The sequence below is a fragment of the Perca flavescens genome, chromosome 10 (genome assembly GCF_004354835.1).
Source record: "Perca flavescens isolate YP-PL-M2 chromosome 10, PFLA_1.0, whole genome shotgun sequence".
Taxonomy (NCBI): Eukaryota; Metazoa; Chordata; class Actinopteri; order Perciformes; family Percidae; genus Perca; species Perca flavescens.
In genome coordinates this window covers 24,614,265-24,630,899 of record NC_041340.1, presented here as the reverse complement: position 1 = coordinate 24,630,899, position 16,635 = coordinate 24,614,265, and the positions used below count along the sequence as shown (strand labels likewise).

At 42.1% G+C, this 16,635-nt stretch overlaps 1 protein-coding gene across 1 annotated transcript in view; it reads right to left on the bottom strand.

Moving 5' to 3' along the window:
• Positions 1-16,401, bottom strand: part of ppp2r2ba (protein phosphatase 2, regulatory subunit B, beta a) — a 48,124-nt gene extending 31,723 nt beyond the window's left edge. Inside the window, exon 1 of the mRNA XM_028588941.1 lies at positions 16,244-16,401. Within this exon, the coding sequence (XP_028444742.1) occupies positions 16,244-16,322 (79 nt within the window). The 5' untranslated portion in view covers positions 16,323-16,401. The remainder of the gene's footprint in view (positions 1-16,243) is intronic.
• Positions 16,402-16,635: the final 234 nt, after the last annotated feature.

Below are 16,635 nucleotides of genomic sequence, written 5' to 3'. Positions count from 1 at the left end.
CTCTACAGACACGCTTCAGTAATCATACAGTGAGCGAGCAGACAGAGGGGATGTTTCTTCATGAAACAGCCATTTTTACCTCCCTGGTGCACATCCAGCTCCTGGATCCACACCACGTCGCTTCACACTGAGAGATCTTTCATCAGACCGTCACAAATGAACCACTTTTTTTCTATCGGTTGCTTATTCAGTCATTGATACCCCTAAGTAAAATAGAAACAATTAGACAGACTGAATTGTGACGTCTCACACACACACACACACACACACACACACACACACACACACACACACACACACACACACACACATGCACATGCACAGACACACACAAATCTCACAGTGAATGGTTGAAGTTTGGGGTAAACAGTAAACAGCCCCTGTGCCAGGACAGCTTTGCCTAGCTGCACATCATAAATACTAATGACATCAGGATACAAAGTATCACTATGGAAACCAGGAGGCCTTATCCCACACCCCTCTGTACTACCGGAAGGCTGGGGGGGGGGAAGGCCCAAATGGGGTGGAGAAAAAAAAGAGCGAAGGTAAGAAAAATCAAAAAGAAGTGAGCCAAAGGAAGCAGGTAGTGAATGAGAGTCAGAAAGATGAAAAGGGGGAAGATAGGGGTGAGCCAAAACGTCAGGGACAGAAAGAGAGTGTGCGGGTGGGTTGTGGGGTTCAGAGGCATTGGTCAGTCGAAGCTGGTTAGGAGCCAGAGCCGAGTGCTTGGTATGAAAACAGGCAGAGCAGTGTGCCGCAGCCAAGCCTGAGATTCAACTCTGCCGGAAAAGAGCTCCTTTCCCCCCCGCCCCAAATCTGCACTCTCATCTTCCCCCCCTCCCCCTGCATCCATCACCCCATCCATCACCCTCTCTATTCTACTGCCTGACTGCCTTTCTTAAGACTCAGCAACACTTTCAAACAGGGCCAGATGGGCTCAATGAAATACCCCCAACTGTCTGCATCCGTCTAAATCTCTGTAATGCTATAGCTTTCCTGAGCTGCTTTATTTCCAAGTACAGTTTTGCCAAAGTGTCTACTAAAAAAACTGTCAAATGTCACTTTGAGCAGGCCTGGTACAGTATGATGCAGCGTGTAGGTCATTACAAACCATAGAAAAAAAACATAATGCCTCTCAGCAAACCCGTGTCGGGTTGTGACCCTCAAAAACACTTACTGTAAGTCATTTCTGAGCGTTAAATTGGCTGCTGGTGGGAAACCTAATTTAGGCTCGGTATTTTGTCACACACCAGGCCTCCAAACACATTTTATGCTTGGTGGGTCACAGAGCCATTTGGTCAAATCAATGGGAGCTAATCACTGAGAGCCAAGGTTGAGGACGAACTGAGCAAAGCTCATTTTACCTAACAGATTGGGAACAAACCTCTACTTATCGACTCATTTAAGTGACCTGTAGCTGTTTATGCACTGGTACTACAAAATGTGCCCAGACCTTCACAAAACATGACCGGAAGTTTTTATTAGTTTTATTAGATTTCATTTGGGATGCAAAGTGATAACTGTGGTGCTTGGCCTCTGACTGAAATCAGCTGTGGGAGTCTCTGTTTCTCGAGCCTGCCTGTGAATATGTCGAGCAAATGAGATAACATGATCCCACAGAGTCTCATTCAGTCACGGCTGCGTAATCCCACTGGAGGAGATGGGAAGGTGAATCCAGAGTAGGGTAACGGTGTCAATGATGGCTTTAAAACCTGGTTAAATTCCAGTGAGACAAAGCTTGTCAAAAGGGCTCTTTGCCTAATCAACGTACGCGAGTAGTTGTCAGCTGCCATCTTAGATGTCCTCTCTTATGTTATAGTTTACAGTTACCCGGTTGTTATACTCTTAAGGGTTAATATTGAATATGTGTGGGCCATACATCTTGGTTTGGTGTGTTTAATCTTCACAGCTTGTCAAATTCAATATGTGTGAATTGCGTACAAATGAAGCTTGGAATACTTACCTTCAATACTAGGAAATAATAATGAACATAAATAGCTTCCAGTTAGTTCAGTATCCAAGTCAATCAAAAACAGATAAAACCATACTAACAAGAGTCGACAAGTGCCTCTCTCTAGCATGTCAACATTTGCTAATTAACACTAAACACAAAGTACAGCCAAAGATGATGGATGGCACAGAGGAAGCAAAGGGCATCATCAAATTCATTACAGCTCAACCCGAGAGGACAGTGTAGTATGTCTGTACCATATTTCATGGCAGTCGATCCAACAGTTGTTGAGACATTTTAGTCTGGAGCAAAGTGGTGGAGGGAACATCTTTACCATCTCTGTTTAAAGAATCTACACTGTGTCAAGTCACGTATGATTGTTTGCTTCATTTGCTAAATCTGAAATATATATGGTACCATACCATGGATCAGGGATGCACCGAATCCAGGATTCGGCTTCGGATTTGGCCAAATATTGGGCTTTTTCATAGGGGTCGGTTTCGGTGAAAAGAATTCTAAGTTTTGGCAGAAACAACAGCTACGGTGAGTTGCTCAAAACCTCTCTTTTTAGTAAATCTGTGTACACAAACAATGTTGTCAATGCTTGCGTTAAGGTGTAGAGCCCCTGGTGATACTTGAAGCAAAGTTTCATGTTGTGTCGAGCCTTCTTAATATTTCGAAAATAGCTATTTTGAGACTAGCATGAGAGTGCCCCTAGCTCTCCCATTCAAAAGGCCATTTGACCGAAAAACAAGAATACTGTGAATCTTAAAAGTGGCGATTCGGTCCTAATTATGCTTTTAAACTAAAGTTTGACTCACGTACATTCACAAAAATACCCTAGGATGCATTTTGGCGAGAGTTACGCTTTAATGGACTGAGGATGGGAGTAGAATTCAGTATTCGGTTTCGGATTCGGCAGAATCTTAACCAGTGGATTCGGTATTTGGCCGAACCCAGAAAATCTGGATTCGGTGCATCCCTACCATGGATTTTACATTCAAGATTAAAACTATTTATTACAAGAAAATTCTAGATATAGACAAATTAGCAGTAATTGTATGGCCAATAAACCTCAAGTTCCAAATGTAACAGGCAGACATAAAGGCTTGGATCAAATAAAGATGTGTAATTTGTGTAAAGTGTGGTGATCCAGCTGTATGACTACTGATATGAAACTGTATATATGTGTATATGGTATGCACTACTTCCTGTATCACACTGGCTTAAATGATGACTAATACAGTTTACACAGGGGGACTCCACCAGCTTCCTTTCCTGTATAACAATAACCGCTATAAATAAGGTGAGTTTCGCGGTGAACCAGTATGAATGTGCTGCATGTAGATGCTGTTTATCACAAATTGTGACTATTAACAAGTCAAAAAACTAAAATATAAAAAGAACGAGGCAGACGGAGACAGAGAGAGAATTGGTTTGCTGATACATGACTCATCATGTGACATCATGTGCCATCCATCCATTCAGAGAGTTGTGTTTTATACTTGTGTGTGTGTGTGTTTGTGTGTGTGTATGCAGGGGTGGGGGCTGTGGGGAGGCAGAGACAGACTGGTACTTCATGTACTGCTGCTGTCTGCTCCCTCATACAGTAGCATTAGGCTACGTTATTTATCCAGTGCCGTGGCCTATGTGTAGAACACCCTTCAGACAGAACAGTAAAAGCCTTCACTACAGTACGGCTTGAGAGTGATGTTAGTATGTATCTCTCTCGTGTCGCACACGCCACTATAGTCTGTCCGTGGTGCTGACGGACAGAAAACACCACAAACGCCTCATAAACAGCTTTCTATAGATAGCCATCGTTGTTCCAGACTATGTTTTGGTTTGATCCCTGCTACGTATCGACCGTTTTACTCAGGTAATTCTAAACAAAAAAAGGCTGTGATGACTCCGCAACAATGGGTGGCTATTTTCAGAGGGATATTGAAAAACTATGCTGGGAAACTATATAAGGGTGAGTGGGATTGGCTCACAGCCATTGCCCCTGTGGGTATGGTTGGGTTTCTACAGGCAGCTGAGATAAACCCCCAGCAAATCTGTTTCTCCTATATCTCCAACTTCTAGTTGCAATCCTTGACTTCCTGGAGCATTTTGGTTGGTTGTATGTGTATGTAATTATTAATATGTGTGTGTTGCCCTTTGACTATCCAACAGAGCCTGTAGTGGAAGTTTTCCGTGAAGCAACAGGGTTAGTGATATTCATGATAAAATCAAAACGAATAACGACTGTTTGAGAATTAAACCAAAGTCTGGTCTTTGAGCATTTATTTACATTTGCAAATGCAGAGAAAACAGTTTCACAAGTACCACGGCACATCTGAAAGGGTCTTCTAACCTAAAGTCTAAACATCCAAACATCATATAGTAAAAACCTCTGTTAAGCCACCCCTCTAAATGTATCTTCTAGCATGGCCATAGTTGATCACCTTCCCCTCTGCTCCTGTTCTTTTCATTAGCCTAAACAACAGTTTATCTCAGGAGACAGAGTTCTAACTGTTGTAAACAGTCATCGGCCTTCTGCAATTCTATCTAAGCAAAAAGACAACAATGTGAGGAGATTCAGGCTAGTAAAACTAAATAACTCTGCTAGACTATAGTTGACGGCTGTAGCTGTTCCCCTCTCTGGTGCTTTAAAAGTCTACAGGAAGGAGCAGGATTTTGTGGAGGTTTAAAACAATCTTTAAACAAATGGTTAATATCATTAAACAAATGGTTAAAATAAAATTTGCCACCACAAGCCGTAAGTGGCGTAACACCAACAGAGGACATTGAATTCAGAACGCCCCCTTTGTTCCTCCTGGAGAACTTAAATCAGGAAAGTGTGGGTCCTTGCTCATCTGTCGCAGGGCTTCTGTCCTGGGAAACCTGGACAATGACTGCCCCTCCTCCCTAGGGAACACTAATGTCAGCCAGACCAGGGGAGCTCTAGATCATAAAGGGAAACCAACATCTGGGGCCTCAAGCTCTCTTGCCTTTCTATTTTCTTATTAACTTGTAACTATCCAAAACAAGTCAACGGAATGTGCTTGGTCAGGAATATCCTGCATCATTTTCATAACACAGGTTTTACATATGGGACCTGCCCAGGGCCACCACAGTTCGCACTTAAGGAAGGAAGCGTGTTACTCATTCATTTTCACAACCAAAAAGTGCTGTGGAACTACATCCTCAAATCCCCTGTTCTCTTTAGCTTTAACTTTCCATGGAATATGGACAGACGTTGTAAAGAATTGTATCTCAACCTTTTTTGACTGATGTACCCCACAGCCTATATAATTCTTTAGGCATGAAGACTATCTAGTCGGCCAATCATAGCTTCTCATCTTATTGGTTATTATTTGTAACTGGAGATCAGCATAACACCAACTTGTAATCCTGTTTGTGCGTTTATTTTCCTCCTATAAAACATACAGAGGCCAAATGACTTAAGCTATTCCACGATCTTCCAACGTACCAAATAAAGCATCTGCAGAAGTACCCCTGGTTTGGAATAACTACCATACTGGTCCCTTCTGTATTTACAGTATGTTCTCCCAGTACACGTGTTAATCTGAATACAGTTGCAATACACACACTGAACTGCCTGAAGCTAAAAAGCTGATATTATTTCTTTCTGTTGCATTATTTCAAATATGTAAACACTTTGTTTTTATTATCTCCAGCACCATTTGTTCTTCATATCAACTGTATATTGTCTCCTCCTCTGCTGCACAACCTCATTAAAGTTTCATCCAAGCTGGTCTATTCTTCAAAATTCACACAACTTAACAGGGCTTAGAAACAAACAAGGAAAGCTTGTGATCCATGTGTGGCCTGGGTATGCTGAGCACTTGTTAAACCTTTGTCTGTGTTAGTCTAATCGTTTAGGTTTTCTGTGAAAAGCGAAGTGAATAGAGATTAACCCAGAAGCAAAGAGAGTACTCCAAACTAATAAGTTGGTTGACCACATCTAAGAATTTATCACTTTTAAATAATATTCTGTCAGTTGCTTTATAATTTATTGCTACATTATTTTTTACGGACGAATAATACAAGATGCACTTCAGGATTTAATGGAAGGGTTTTATTGCAGCAGTGCAAACCTGTCTCACTCAACCCATCAGTATCCTTTATAAAAACCCCAGGGACAGATGGGAGAGAAAGAGGAAGCCCATCCTGATGTTCTATATATACCCCAATCCCAATAGCAGTCTCTGTCCCTGTGCTGCAGCCTGCCAGCCGGAGCAAAGGCCCAGCAGTCCAGCTCGATAGAGAGCCTCTTTGTCTGGCTCTGCAGCTCCCAACAGGAGCATAGTCAATGCTGTACAACCAGCACACAGGTGAAACATTTGTGCTGGTTCTGCATATTGAGAAAAGACAGAATGAGACTTGCGTCACCGTGTTTGCTTATACGCTGCCTCCTGTGAGGCTGTAGGAGTAAAGGGAGTCTCAGTGATACTGTTATCGCTCGCTTCTTTCCTTGTTTTCATGTAGACTTACTGAGGAGGCCTAGCAGGAAGTGTTTGTGGTTAAGTGAGACCCCGCGGATGAGTGCTGTGTGAGAACGAGGCTGGTATGTTACAGTGTTTTTGTTTTGCTGTGCAAGAGAACGTCACGTTCATAACTGTTCCCATAGGCTACTGAGATCCACCTAGTGAGCACCTTTTAGCCCACTAACTACACGTTGCTTTTACTTTGTATCGCTGCTCACCATTCTCCACAGCATACCATCAGCTTTTAGGTTGACGTCCTTCATTTCAGACAGCTATTTGTTTCCCTTCATTTCATTTCAGTCCGAAAATGATTGTTGTATAGCACATAGGTACGTACTTCTTCAATAAAAAAAACATTCTTGTTTATGAAACTTGCATCACTGTCACATTATGCCGCCGACTGAAAAAGAGTCAATGTGAGGAATTTGACCTTAAAGGTCCAGTGTGTAACGTGTTTAGTTGTTCATTATCAAAATCTGTGTTGCCCGTTCACAAACTTGTCCTTTTTCATGAATATTTACCACCAACATCAATTCCATTTATTCCTTTTGGCTTGAAATTTTACATTTGCATTCGCATGAACTGGGGTATACGCATAGACAGTATATAAGAATGGACCAACAGATCGCGTTGCTCTGGACGGAGACCAGTGAAGGATTAGAATTAGATTAGATTAGAAGCACTTTTCCGGTGAATGCTGAGCGTTACTGAGCAGCCTCCAACTGAGAGAGATGACGTAAATGTGACGTGAGCAACCTGTCTGAAAGTTGTAAGTCTTCTGGTAGCTGTGCCAAGAGAAATCTCAATCATTCCAAATCTTGCAGAGACGGAGAGTGTAGGTATATGTAAGGAGATAATATAGGCACACGCTAATTATTGCTAACTAACATGCTAGTTAACATTAGTAATTAAACCTAAACAGCTCATGTAAGTCAAAACTGCCTGCGAGCTTCTCCTGTACTATACGGTAATTCCTCTACTGTGCGACAGTAAGTCACTTGGTTATGACACAATCGTTAGCCTATTTTTACAAAAACGTTTGCTATGGAGCCATAATGTGAGGTACAAGGTAATGGAGCCTTTTATACATTGTCATGTTTCTTTAGAAATAAACAATGGACAAATAGAGTCTTTAAACGATTCAGATTGAAGTTATTCGCTGTCAAAATGAATAGCAGTCAATGGAATGCTAACAGGAGGTGATATTTTTGTAGCATCAAAATGCCACCATAGGAGGTTCAAGTTCTGAAGCGAAGCTTACCCCCTTGGGTAGACGCTCCATATTCGTGCGCCATCTTGAAATACGTTAGCTGGTGAGGGACATACAGAACATACTGCTCCGCCTTTCGCGTTTTCGCTGTCACATGATAAACTCACAGGTGCTGCTAATGCTGCTAATGGGTATTGTAACTTTCCGGCCCCGGCAAGTTTGAAGAAGGAAACATGGAGGACTTTTTCAGGAACAGGAGTCTTCTTCTTTGCCCAGAAAAAGAAAACGGATATTGAAAAGAGCAAGAGACCGGCTTTTTGAAGCGTGAAGGCTACCGTAGCTGTAATAAGTACTTTGAACTGCGTGGCACGAGCGAGTTGATTGCGATATATGAGCTCAACGCTAGATGGGAGAAATTCCTACACATTGGACCTTTAACTATCCCAAACCCTACAAATGACAGTTTGTCTACATTTCTCTCTCTTTTGCTCCAACGTAGACGTGGACAATCCTCATGTCATTGCTAACTCCCCGTGTTAGCCTCAGGAGGGTACACACTGCATTGCAGACCATGTATTGCAAATGTCTGATGTCAATACACATGCAGTCGCCAACCGCTGCTTGTCACATGGCAGTGAGGATTTTCACCACCAGAGCACAACCAAGTTCCCACCACACACCTGACACCCTGACCAACAGACGGAGTCACTACTGCAGCGACTAGATGATGTACTGTAAGTATAGAAAGTAACAACAAATAAATAATAAGAGGAAGAAAAACTAAAATAGAGTAAAATAGAAACTAAACCAGAGTATTTGGAGACAAATGACATGACAAAGTGACAGTGGTGGGATTAATAGCAAGAGCGTCAACAGGTCTGTATTAAAGTGCTACTTAGCAGTAGCTAAGTAAGGATCACATCAGCTAGCTGTTTGTTTCTACAACTTCAGTTAGTACAAGGCAGGATTAGCCGGGAGACTTCTTCTAAACGAGGGCGCACTTCCAACTTTGCGTGGAATACCTGTAGAACAAAGACATGTAAGTAGTTATTTTGTAGATTATGGTGAACTGGTGTGTGTTGTAGCAGCGTTTTGCCATTCAGAACGAGCTAGCATGCTACGGTTAGGCGCCTTGTTTCGGCTAGTGACGTAGAAAGCTGTGCAGATTTTGACCAGCTCACCCGGAGACTGAAGGCAGAAGACATTCAGAAACCGTATCTCACTCAAAACAGCATGGATGTTTTTTTTTTCAAGTTTGTATGCATGTGGAAGTACCAGAGACACAAAATAACACCCCAAATCCCTGAAAAAGTTTTTTTTTCATAATATGGGCACTATAAAAGAATATAGTGCAAGAGTGAATGTGACATATTAACATGATGTAGTATAGGGGTGGGGTTAGAACTTGATACAGCACATCGAGATATTTTCCATTGCAATACTGTATCAATACACGGATGCCAGGTATTGATCTTTTATTATATAAATTGCACTTTACAATTAAACTTTTTTGTAATGAAATCAATTGCTTTTTCAGTCCACTAGATGGCGCAGTTAAGTTTTGTTTTCTGGCGAGGGTGGTCTCGCAAAGGTGACCATGAGAGTGCACGACTAGGTTGGTGAAAATAAAGATGGACATAATTTAAAGTTGTATGAAAGGTTATAAATGGAAACATGTTGCAGAATATCGCAATATGTTTAAAATCGCAATAATATCCTATTGTGACAGAAGTATTGTGGGGCCTCTGATGATTCCCACCCCTAATATAGTATAATATAAACATTATGATATAGTGAGGGAATGAGACATAGTGGTACAGTAATAATAAAAATAAAACATAATATATAGTATATTACAACAATATGACAGTATATATATATAGTATAGTATAGTGAACAATATAACCCAAGAAGTGCTGCAGCAATATAACGTATAGTATAAGGTAGTGTAAGATATAGCGTAATATGTTGTGTGATACAGCAATTTAACAGAATAAACAACACCAATATAATATAAGGGATCATATAATATGGTAGAGTATAATACAGCATATAACACGGATATATCAACAGTATGGTTGCCTGCTGCAGCTGAAACGACGACGATGAGAGGGAAAGAAAATAAAAATGTTGCACGCTGGAAAGCCAAAACCATTAACTGAAAGGTGGTACCATGCTTCATACAGCTTAGGATAACTGCTGAGTCAAGGGATAATTCTTTGTGGTCATCACTACAAGCGACAGCTTATTTGAGCCAATGTAATTATTGAATTATTGATTTGTGCAGCTTTACACTTTACTGCATTACAACAATGTGGTTAGGTTGAAAACTACTAATATGCAGATGCGCCAACATGCTTCATGTGGCTCCTTGACTTACCGTCTAAAAGATATACGTAGGTTTTAGAGAAAAGAAATGTTATAAATAAAGATCCAAATAATACTGCATCAATCGATCCTTTCCAAAAAACAGAAACACATTTCTTATTTTGCCATTCTAATCTAAAAGGATACTCTATTTTCTTCCAAACTGCAAGAAGGCTGAAATGAATGAAAGTGTCTTGCTCGAAGGCACTTCAGCAAAGCAGATGTTGTCACAGGAGCTTGTGCGTGTGTATTCCACTTTAAAGAGGCACGCTACCAATCGTACACATCAAGTTCAGTTTACTTGTCATGACGGTGAAACAGTTGTATAATGTCTCCTGTGGCTCTGGACGAGCTTTCTAAAGTTTGAGGAAATAACAAAGTCATAGTGATGTCATCTCAGCTTGGACACATTTTAAAGGTCCCATGACATGAAAATTTCACTTTATGAGGTTTTTTAACATTAATATGCATTCCCCCAGCCTGCCTATGGTCCCCCAGTGGCTAGAAATGGTGATAGGTGTAAACCGAGCCCTGGGTATCCTGCTCTGCCTTTGAGAAAATGAAAGCTCAGATGGGCCGATCTGGAATCTTGCTCCTTATGAGGTCATAAGGAGCAAGGTTACCTCCCCTTTCTCTGCTTTGCCCGCCCAGAGAATTTGGCCCACCCATGAGAGAGAGAGAGACATCATGGCTTTCAAATGAGCAAAGTGGCAGTTGGTCAAGGCCACACCCCCACTCTCTACCTTGCCCCCCCTCTCTCAGAAATGGCACATCTTAAGGAAAGCTCATTGTGGGACAAGCTCTAGTGGCTGTAATTCTGCACCAAAGCTGAATTTTGGGAAAGAGACTTCAGATAGAGTATTAGGGGACCACTAAGGTCTATATAAAAGCATCCAAGGAGCACCATGTCATGGGACCTTTACCAGAAAGGGTCTAACAAAAGATGCTATTGGGTTGCATTATGGGAAATGTAGGGTCCAAAGTTTTTTTTTGGAGCTTGTCCCATGCTATAGACTAAAAGCCAGGATATCTCTGCCTCTGCTGCTTCGATTTAATAATCTTGCAAGTCCACCAACTTTATCAGAGTGCAATACTACAATCTACAAGACAAGCCTACCCCTTTAAGGATATTCTCATTTCTCAACATGATACTTTGCTTGTCAGGGTGGTAAAGTACAAAGAGAAGGACTGGACCGGGTTGGACTGACAACTTCAAGAACCACCACTTAATCTCCTCTCCCTCTTTCTCTCTGGTATCCATTATGCACCATTTGTGCCCTGTTCTCCCATCTTTCTAGCCTCTGCAAAGAAAAGCTGACCAAACTGAAACAGAACAGTCACGTGTACAAGCGTGCGGATGCCTTGTGTGTGTGTGTGTGTGTGTGTGTGTGTGTGTGTGTGTGTGTGTGTGTGTGTGTGTGTGTGTGTAGGGTGTTTGTCCCCCGGCGACATGCAAGGACAGGGCGACTAGGAAGAGTGTGTTCTGAGCTGTGAAGTGGGTGTCTGTGAGAATAACAACAACACAGCAGGATGTATGATAACGGCACAACATACACTCCAACATACGCTTTGTTCCTCACCCACAAAACTCTTCAACTCCATGTCATGCTTTGACAAAATGCCGACAGAAGTCCCCCTCGGGCGTTGCCATGACAAGCTCACTGCTCTTCTCATAAATAAAACAGCCGGATAAAAATGCAAAATGCACAGATACACATACACACCACAAGACAATTGTCAAATATAGTCCTTAATCAAAAAGACTTTCTCGTCACAGATCTAATCTTAAATCTTTATTCTGCTGTTTTTTTCTGTCACACACAAACGAATAATGTATCGCAGAGTTGCCCTCAGACGCAACAGGAAGAGGAAGGAGGAAGATGGGGAAGCCAAGGCAGGACCGGCTACGTTGATTGATGGCAGCATGAGACGTGGCGAGGTGTCAGTTGGGGGGGGGGGCGCACCTTTTTCACTGACTAGAACACATGACAGCAGAAGGGAGATACACATACAAACACGCACCCATCAGAAACCTTTAAGACTTAATCCATCACACCAGAACTGACAGATTAATGCAGAATGGGAAAAAAAAAAATAGAACACCAGGGGACAAAAGAGCAGGAACAAACTACAGAAAAACCACACTGAGATTTAAACTTACACAGGAGCCCAAACACGCGCACACACACACACGCACACACACACACACACACACACACATTTTGAAAAAGACACAGGTGAATCTGAGTGATGCTGGCACACTGCTCCCCACACTGGCCCAGATAAACAAAGAGAACACACACACACACACACACACACACACATGGTCCAGTATGGGGCTTGTATAATGTATTTTCCACTAACATGGTAACTGCACACTTATCTTCCTTGGGGTGAACTTGGCTCAGCTGGGCCGGACATGAATGCTGAGAGAAGTTGAAGAGAGGGAGGGGGTGCTTGAGAGGAAAAAACAAAGACTACAGCGGTGCACCCACAAGCCTCCTCAAGACCAGGACGTCTAACGGAAAGGCAAAGCACGGTAACAAGGTCCCGGCAGGAGGTGCCAACACAAGCGTAAGCAAACCATGAGGCACATTTATGAATTGATTGGCTTCTACTTTTTCTTATACAAACAGTAGATAGCGTGCAGATGACATGGCCTCTGTCATTTTTTTTACCCATCACATTTCCAGAGGATCTTGCGTGTCATCACACCCCGCCGGCCTCCAGCACATCATGAGATTCAGCGTCTCCCACACGCTTTCTCAGTACAACTGTTTCACATTTCTCCACGCAGAGAGCAACGCAGGATCATGTATCATATTACTGTGGCCGAGCATCGCAGCTCCATGTTTACCGATCTATCACTTCCTCTATTATACCACTCCCTTATCTCAGGCAGAAGGAATGAGAGTTAGCTAACTAACCAGGCTCCCGTCAGCACTGGTTCAAAACAACACAACAGAACCAAACTGATTATGAATCATTCAAAAGATCAATATTTGGAACATTGGAAAAGTCAAACAAAAAGACAAAGAAGACTAAATTGTCATTTGACTCTTGACAGAGAATATAAATTGGCTGAGTAGCTGCACACTGTCAGAGATCTAAAGCAGAGACGGATCCTGACTAAATACAGGCTCAGTGACCACCAACTGGCCGTAGAGACAGGAAGACTCAGGCAGACATGGCTATATGGCATATATATACGCTCCTCTCTGGGCAGCCATGTCTGCCTGAGTCTTCCTGTCTCTACGGCCAGTTGGTGGTCACTGAGCCTGTGTTTAGTCAGGATCCGTCTCTGCTTTAGATCTCTGACAGTGTGCAGCTACTCAGCCAATTTATATTCTCTGTCAAGAGTCAAATGACAATTTAGTCTTCTTTGTCTTTTTGTTTGACTTTTCCAATGTTCCAAATATTGATCTTTTGAATGATTCATAATAAATATATATATGTGCTCACTGCTCAACAGGGGCGATAGAAACAGAAATACACTTCCTCCTCCACTGTGAAAAATTCTCTTCACTAAGAGATTTACACTTTGGAAAAATGGCCAAAAATAAATAGTAAATTTCCCAATGTTAACATCAGAAGAGAAGCTGGTAGGTCTCCTAGGAGAAGGGACAGCAGCTCCACTGGCAGCTAAATATGTATCTGCCTGCCACAACCTGAGGGACTCACCACTATAAGATCCCACCATTACACATTGGTTTAGGATTGTACAGTATAATGTGTTGTATAACTATCAGTACAGTATAGAATCTATGTGACACATACTGTATGTATTTAATATGTGATAAGTACTATATATGCTTTTTCTGTAAACTGCTTTGGCAACATGTTTTCTTTGTTCATGCCAATAAAGCAAATTTAATTGATTGTTAGAGAAAGAGAGAGAGAGAGAGAGAGAGAGAGAGAGAGAGAGAGAGAAATACTGTTTGTTGACCTAACCTTTTAGTAAGACTATCATATCAATCATAACAATCATATCTCTACATCTCATATAGCAAATAGGCTTTTCAGCAGTGTATTGTGTATGAAGTGTTCAAACATCACAGTTCAACAAATGGTGAGCAGTTGTTAAAATGGATAACAAATATGAACCAAGGATAACACGATAATGCTTGAGCATACAAGTTCTCGACCTTGGAAACCGTACTTTGACAAAAAAAAAAAACTTAACTCAACCACATTTTAGTTTTCTTCCTCTCTGGATGGAGTTTGCTCAGTTGTCAAGGAGATACTAAGATAGAAGTCAGGGTGGTGATGGCGCAGTGGATATGACACGTGCCTTTGGTGTGGGTTCAATTCCCACTGCGATACCTCAACCAATGTGTCCCTGAGAAAGACACTTAACCCATAGTTGCTCCAGAGGCGTGTGACCTCTGATATATAGCGTATAACGAAATTGTAAGTCGCTTTGAATAAAAGCGTCAACTAAATGACATGTAATGTAACGTAAAGTCACATAGATAATCTTTTGTTTCTGTTATGACGATTACATGACGTCATCATGGCAATTTGTCACATGTAACTCTAAGACAAAGATTAGTGTATTTAATGTGTTACACTGTGTTGGCTGAATCTCAAAATGTGTTATTCCCTGACCTGGTTGCCTTTACATAGAATACTAAGCTATTCAAATAGCCTGATAATTGTTGGCATGATTTTATAACCCATGTTTTAATGTTAAAAACATGCATGTGGCACACATCTGTGGATGGCCTTAGTGACTACCTTGACTATAGGCCAGTAAGCAGAAATTTCAAATTCAACTTCAAATTTCAAAGCGCATTGACTCTGAGGACCCCCTGTTGAAGATCCCTGGTTTACGTTCAGAAATCAAATGTCTCTTGCATTCTTTAGGCCACATAAGGAAACCCCCTGCCCCCCAAATGTCCTTATAATTGTCTAGATACACAGAATTAACTAATATATTTATATATATATATATATATACAGTATATATATATTAAAATCTTTATTTTTTATAGTGTCTTTTCAAATGATTTGTCTTATAGGTCTACTCTTTCACTCACAAATCAAGAGCAATTTAAACACATTTTAAATGGCTAATCAATGTGAAATTGTTGTAGAAGTGAAAGGGAGAAAATGGGGTAAAACTTCGCTAAAAGGAAATCAATGTGATGGAGCAGAAGAATAGAGTAGAGTAAGTGAGTGAGTGAGGGAGTGAGTGAGTGAGGGAGTGAGTGAGGGAGTGTCCTTTCATCCTCATCCTTCTGTTTACTGAATACATATAGCCTACATATAGGTCAGCTCTACAGGCTGTGAAGGGCCCCGGCTATGATGACCACCACATACTCTAGCCTACACTGTAACACACTATCTTCCTTCCTATGCCAGAGGGCTGAGGGCAGAGCGTGCAAAGGAAGGAGGGCAACCATGCAAAGCTAAATAATGCAGTGGCTCAGTCTCCACATTATGACCTAGTAAATGGCTGGTTATACAAACACTCAGACCCTCTTAGGCTGCCCATGTCTGACAACCCAATCAGATGGATGGACCAGCTCTTATGAACTCCTTTATTGCTATAAGGGCTGGGGTCAATTCACTCAATTCAACAATGTAACTCTCCACATCTCCAGGACAATTACTCTGTATAGAGAGAGACACTTAATTCACATGCCATTCACTGTCTGTACGTGGTAAAGGTTTTTGACATTTTTGGCACCCTCTGATCTGGGTGAATGGCATATATGTGAATTAAGTGTGATGCTACCTTAGAAAGGCCTATTGCCACCCATGTTACCTAACGGTTATCTAAGCAAAGTGTGAAAGGGTTGAGATTAATGACATTAAGGGGCAATAGAAGATACTTGTCATGCAACTCCACAAACTGAGTGTCTCTCTTGGCATGCATATAGGCCTGTGTGTTGACAGCTCTGTAAGGACGAGTGAAACAAGGAGTGTTACCAGACAGACAATCACACCAACAACAAACAAAAAAGAAAAAATCCTCTCAGTCATTTGCATCTTTCTTTTCTCATTTCTACATTTGAGAATGGCTCCAACAACTTCATGCACTGTGACACGTCTACAGTGGGTTAGTAGCCCTATACAACTGGACAACCTATAACTTCTGACATCACGCATGTAGCCTGTATGTGTCGGGGACAGAGTAGCAGCCTAAACATTCATGTCACACGCTCAAAGTACAAGCAACTCACAGCCCGTGACAGCCCACTCGGCGTCCCACCCTACCTTCGGTGTGGCAAGTGGAGGACAGGATGGTGCTCGGAGGGCGGAAGAGGTACGGGAGATAACGGGAAAAACATTTCATCTTCTTCTCCGATGCTTGCCGACGGGTGGAGAGCGTTGTGTTGCGGGCTCCACATCCGCACTGACGCCGCGACAGCAAGCCAGAGAGGAACCAGGGGGGGAGGGAGGGAAAGAGGCTCTCTGTCCGCGGCGCAGGGGGCTATGACAGCATCACTTTTCGCAGGCAGGCAGACAGGCAGGCAGGCAGACAGCGCAGGCAGCAGGCTCCGGTGAAACTGCGCGCCTCCCGGGGAGCAAACAGCGCACAATGTCAGCGCACCTCCGCTTCCGTGTATATTTCACTCCGTGAATGTAGTTGTTTGAGTGAGAGCAGG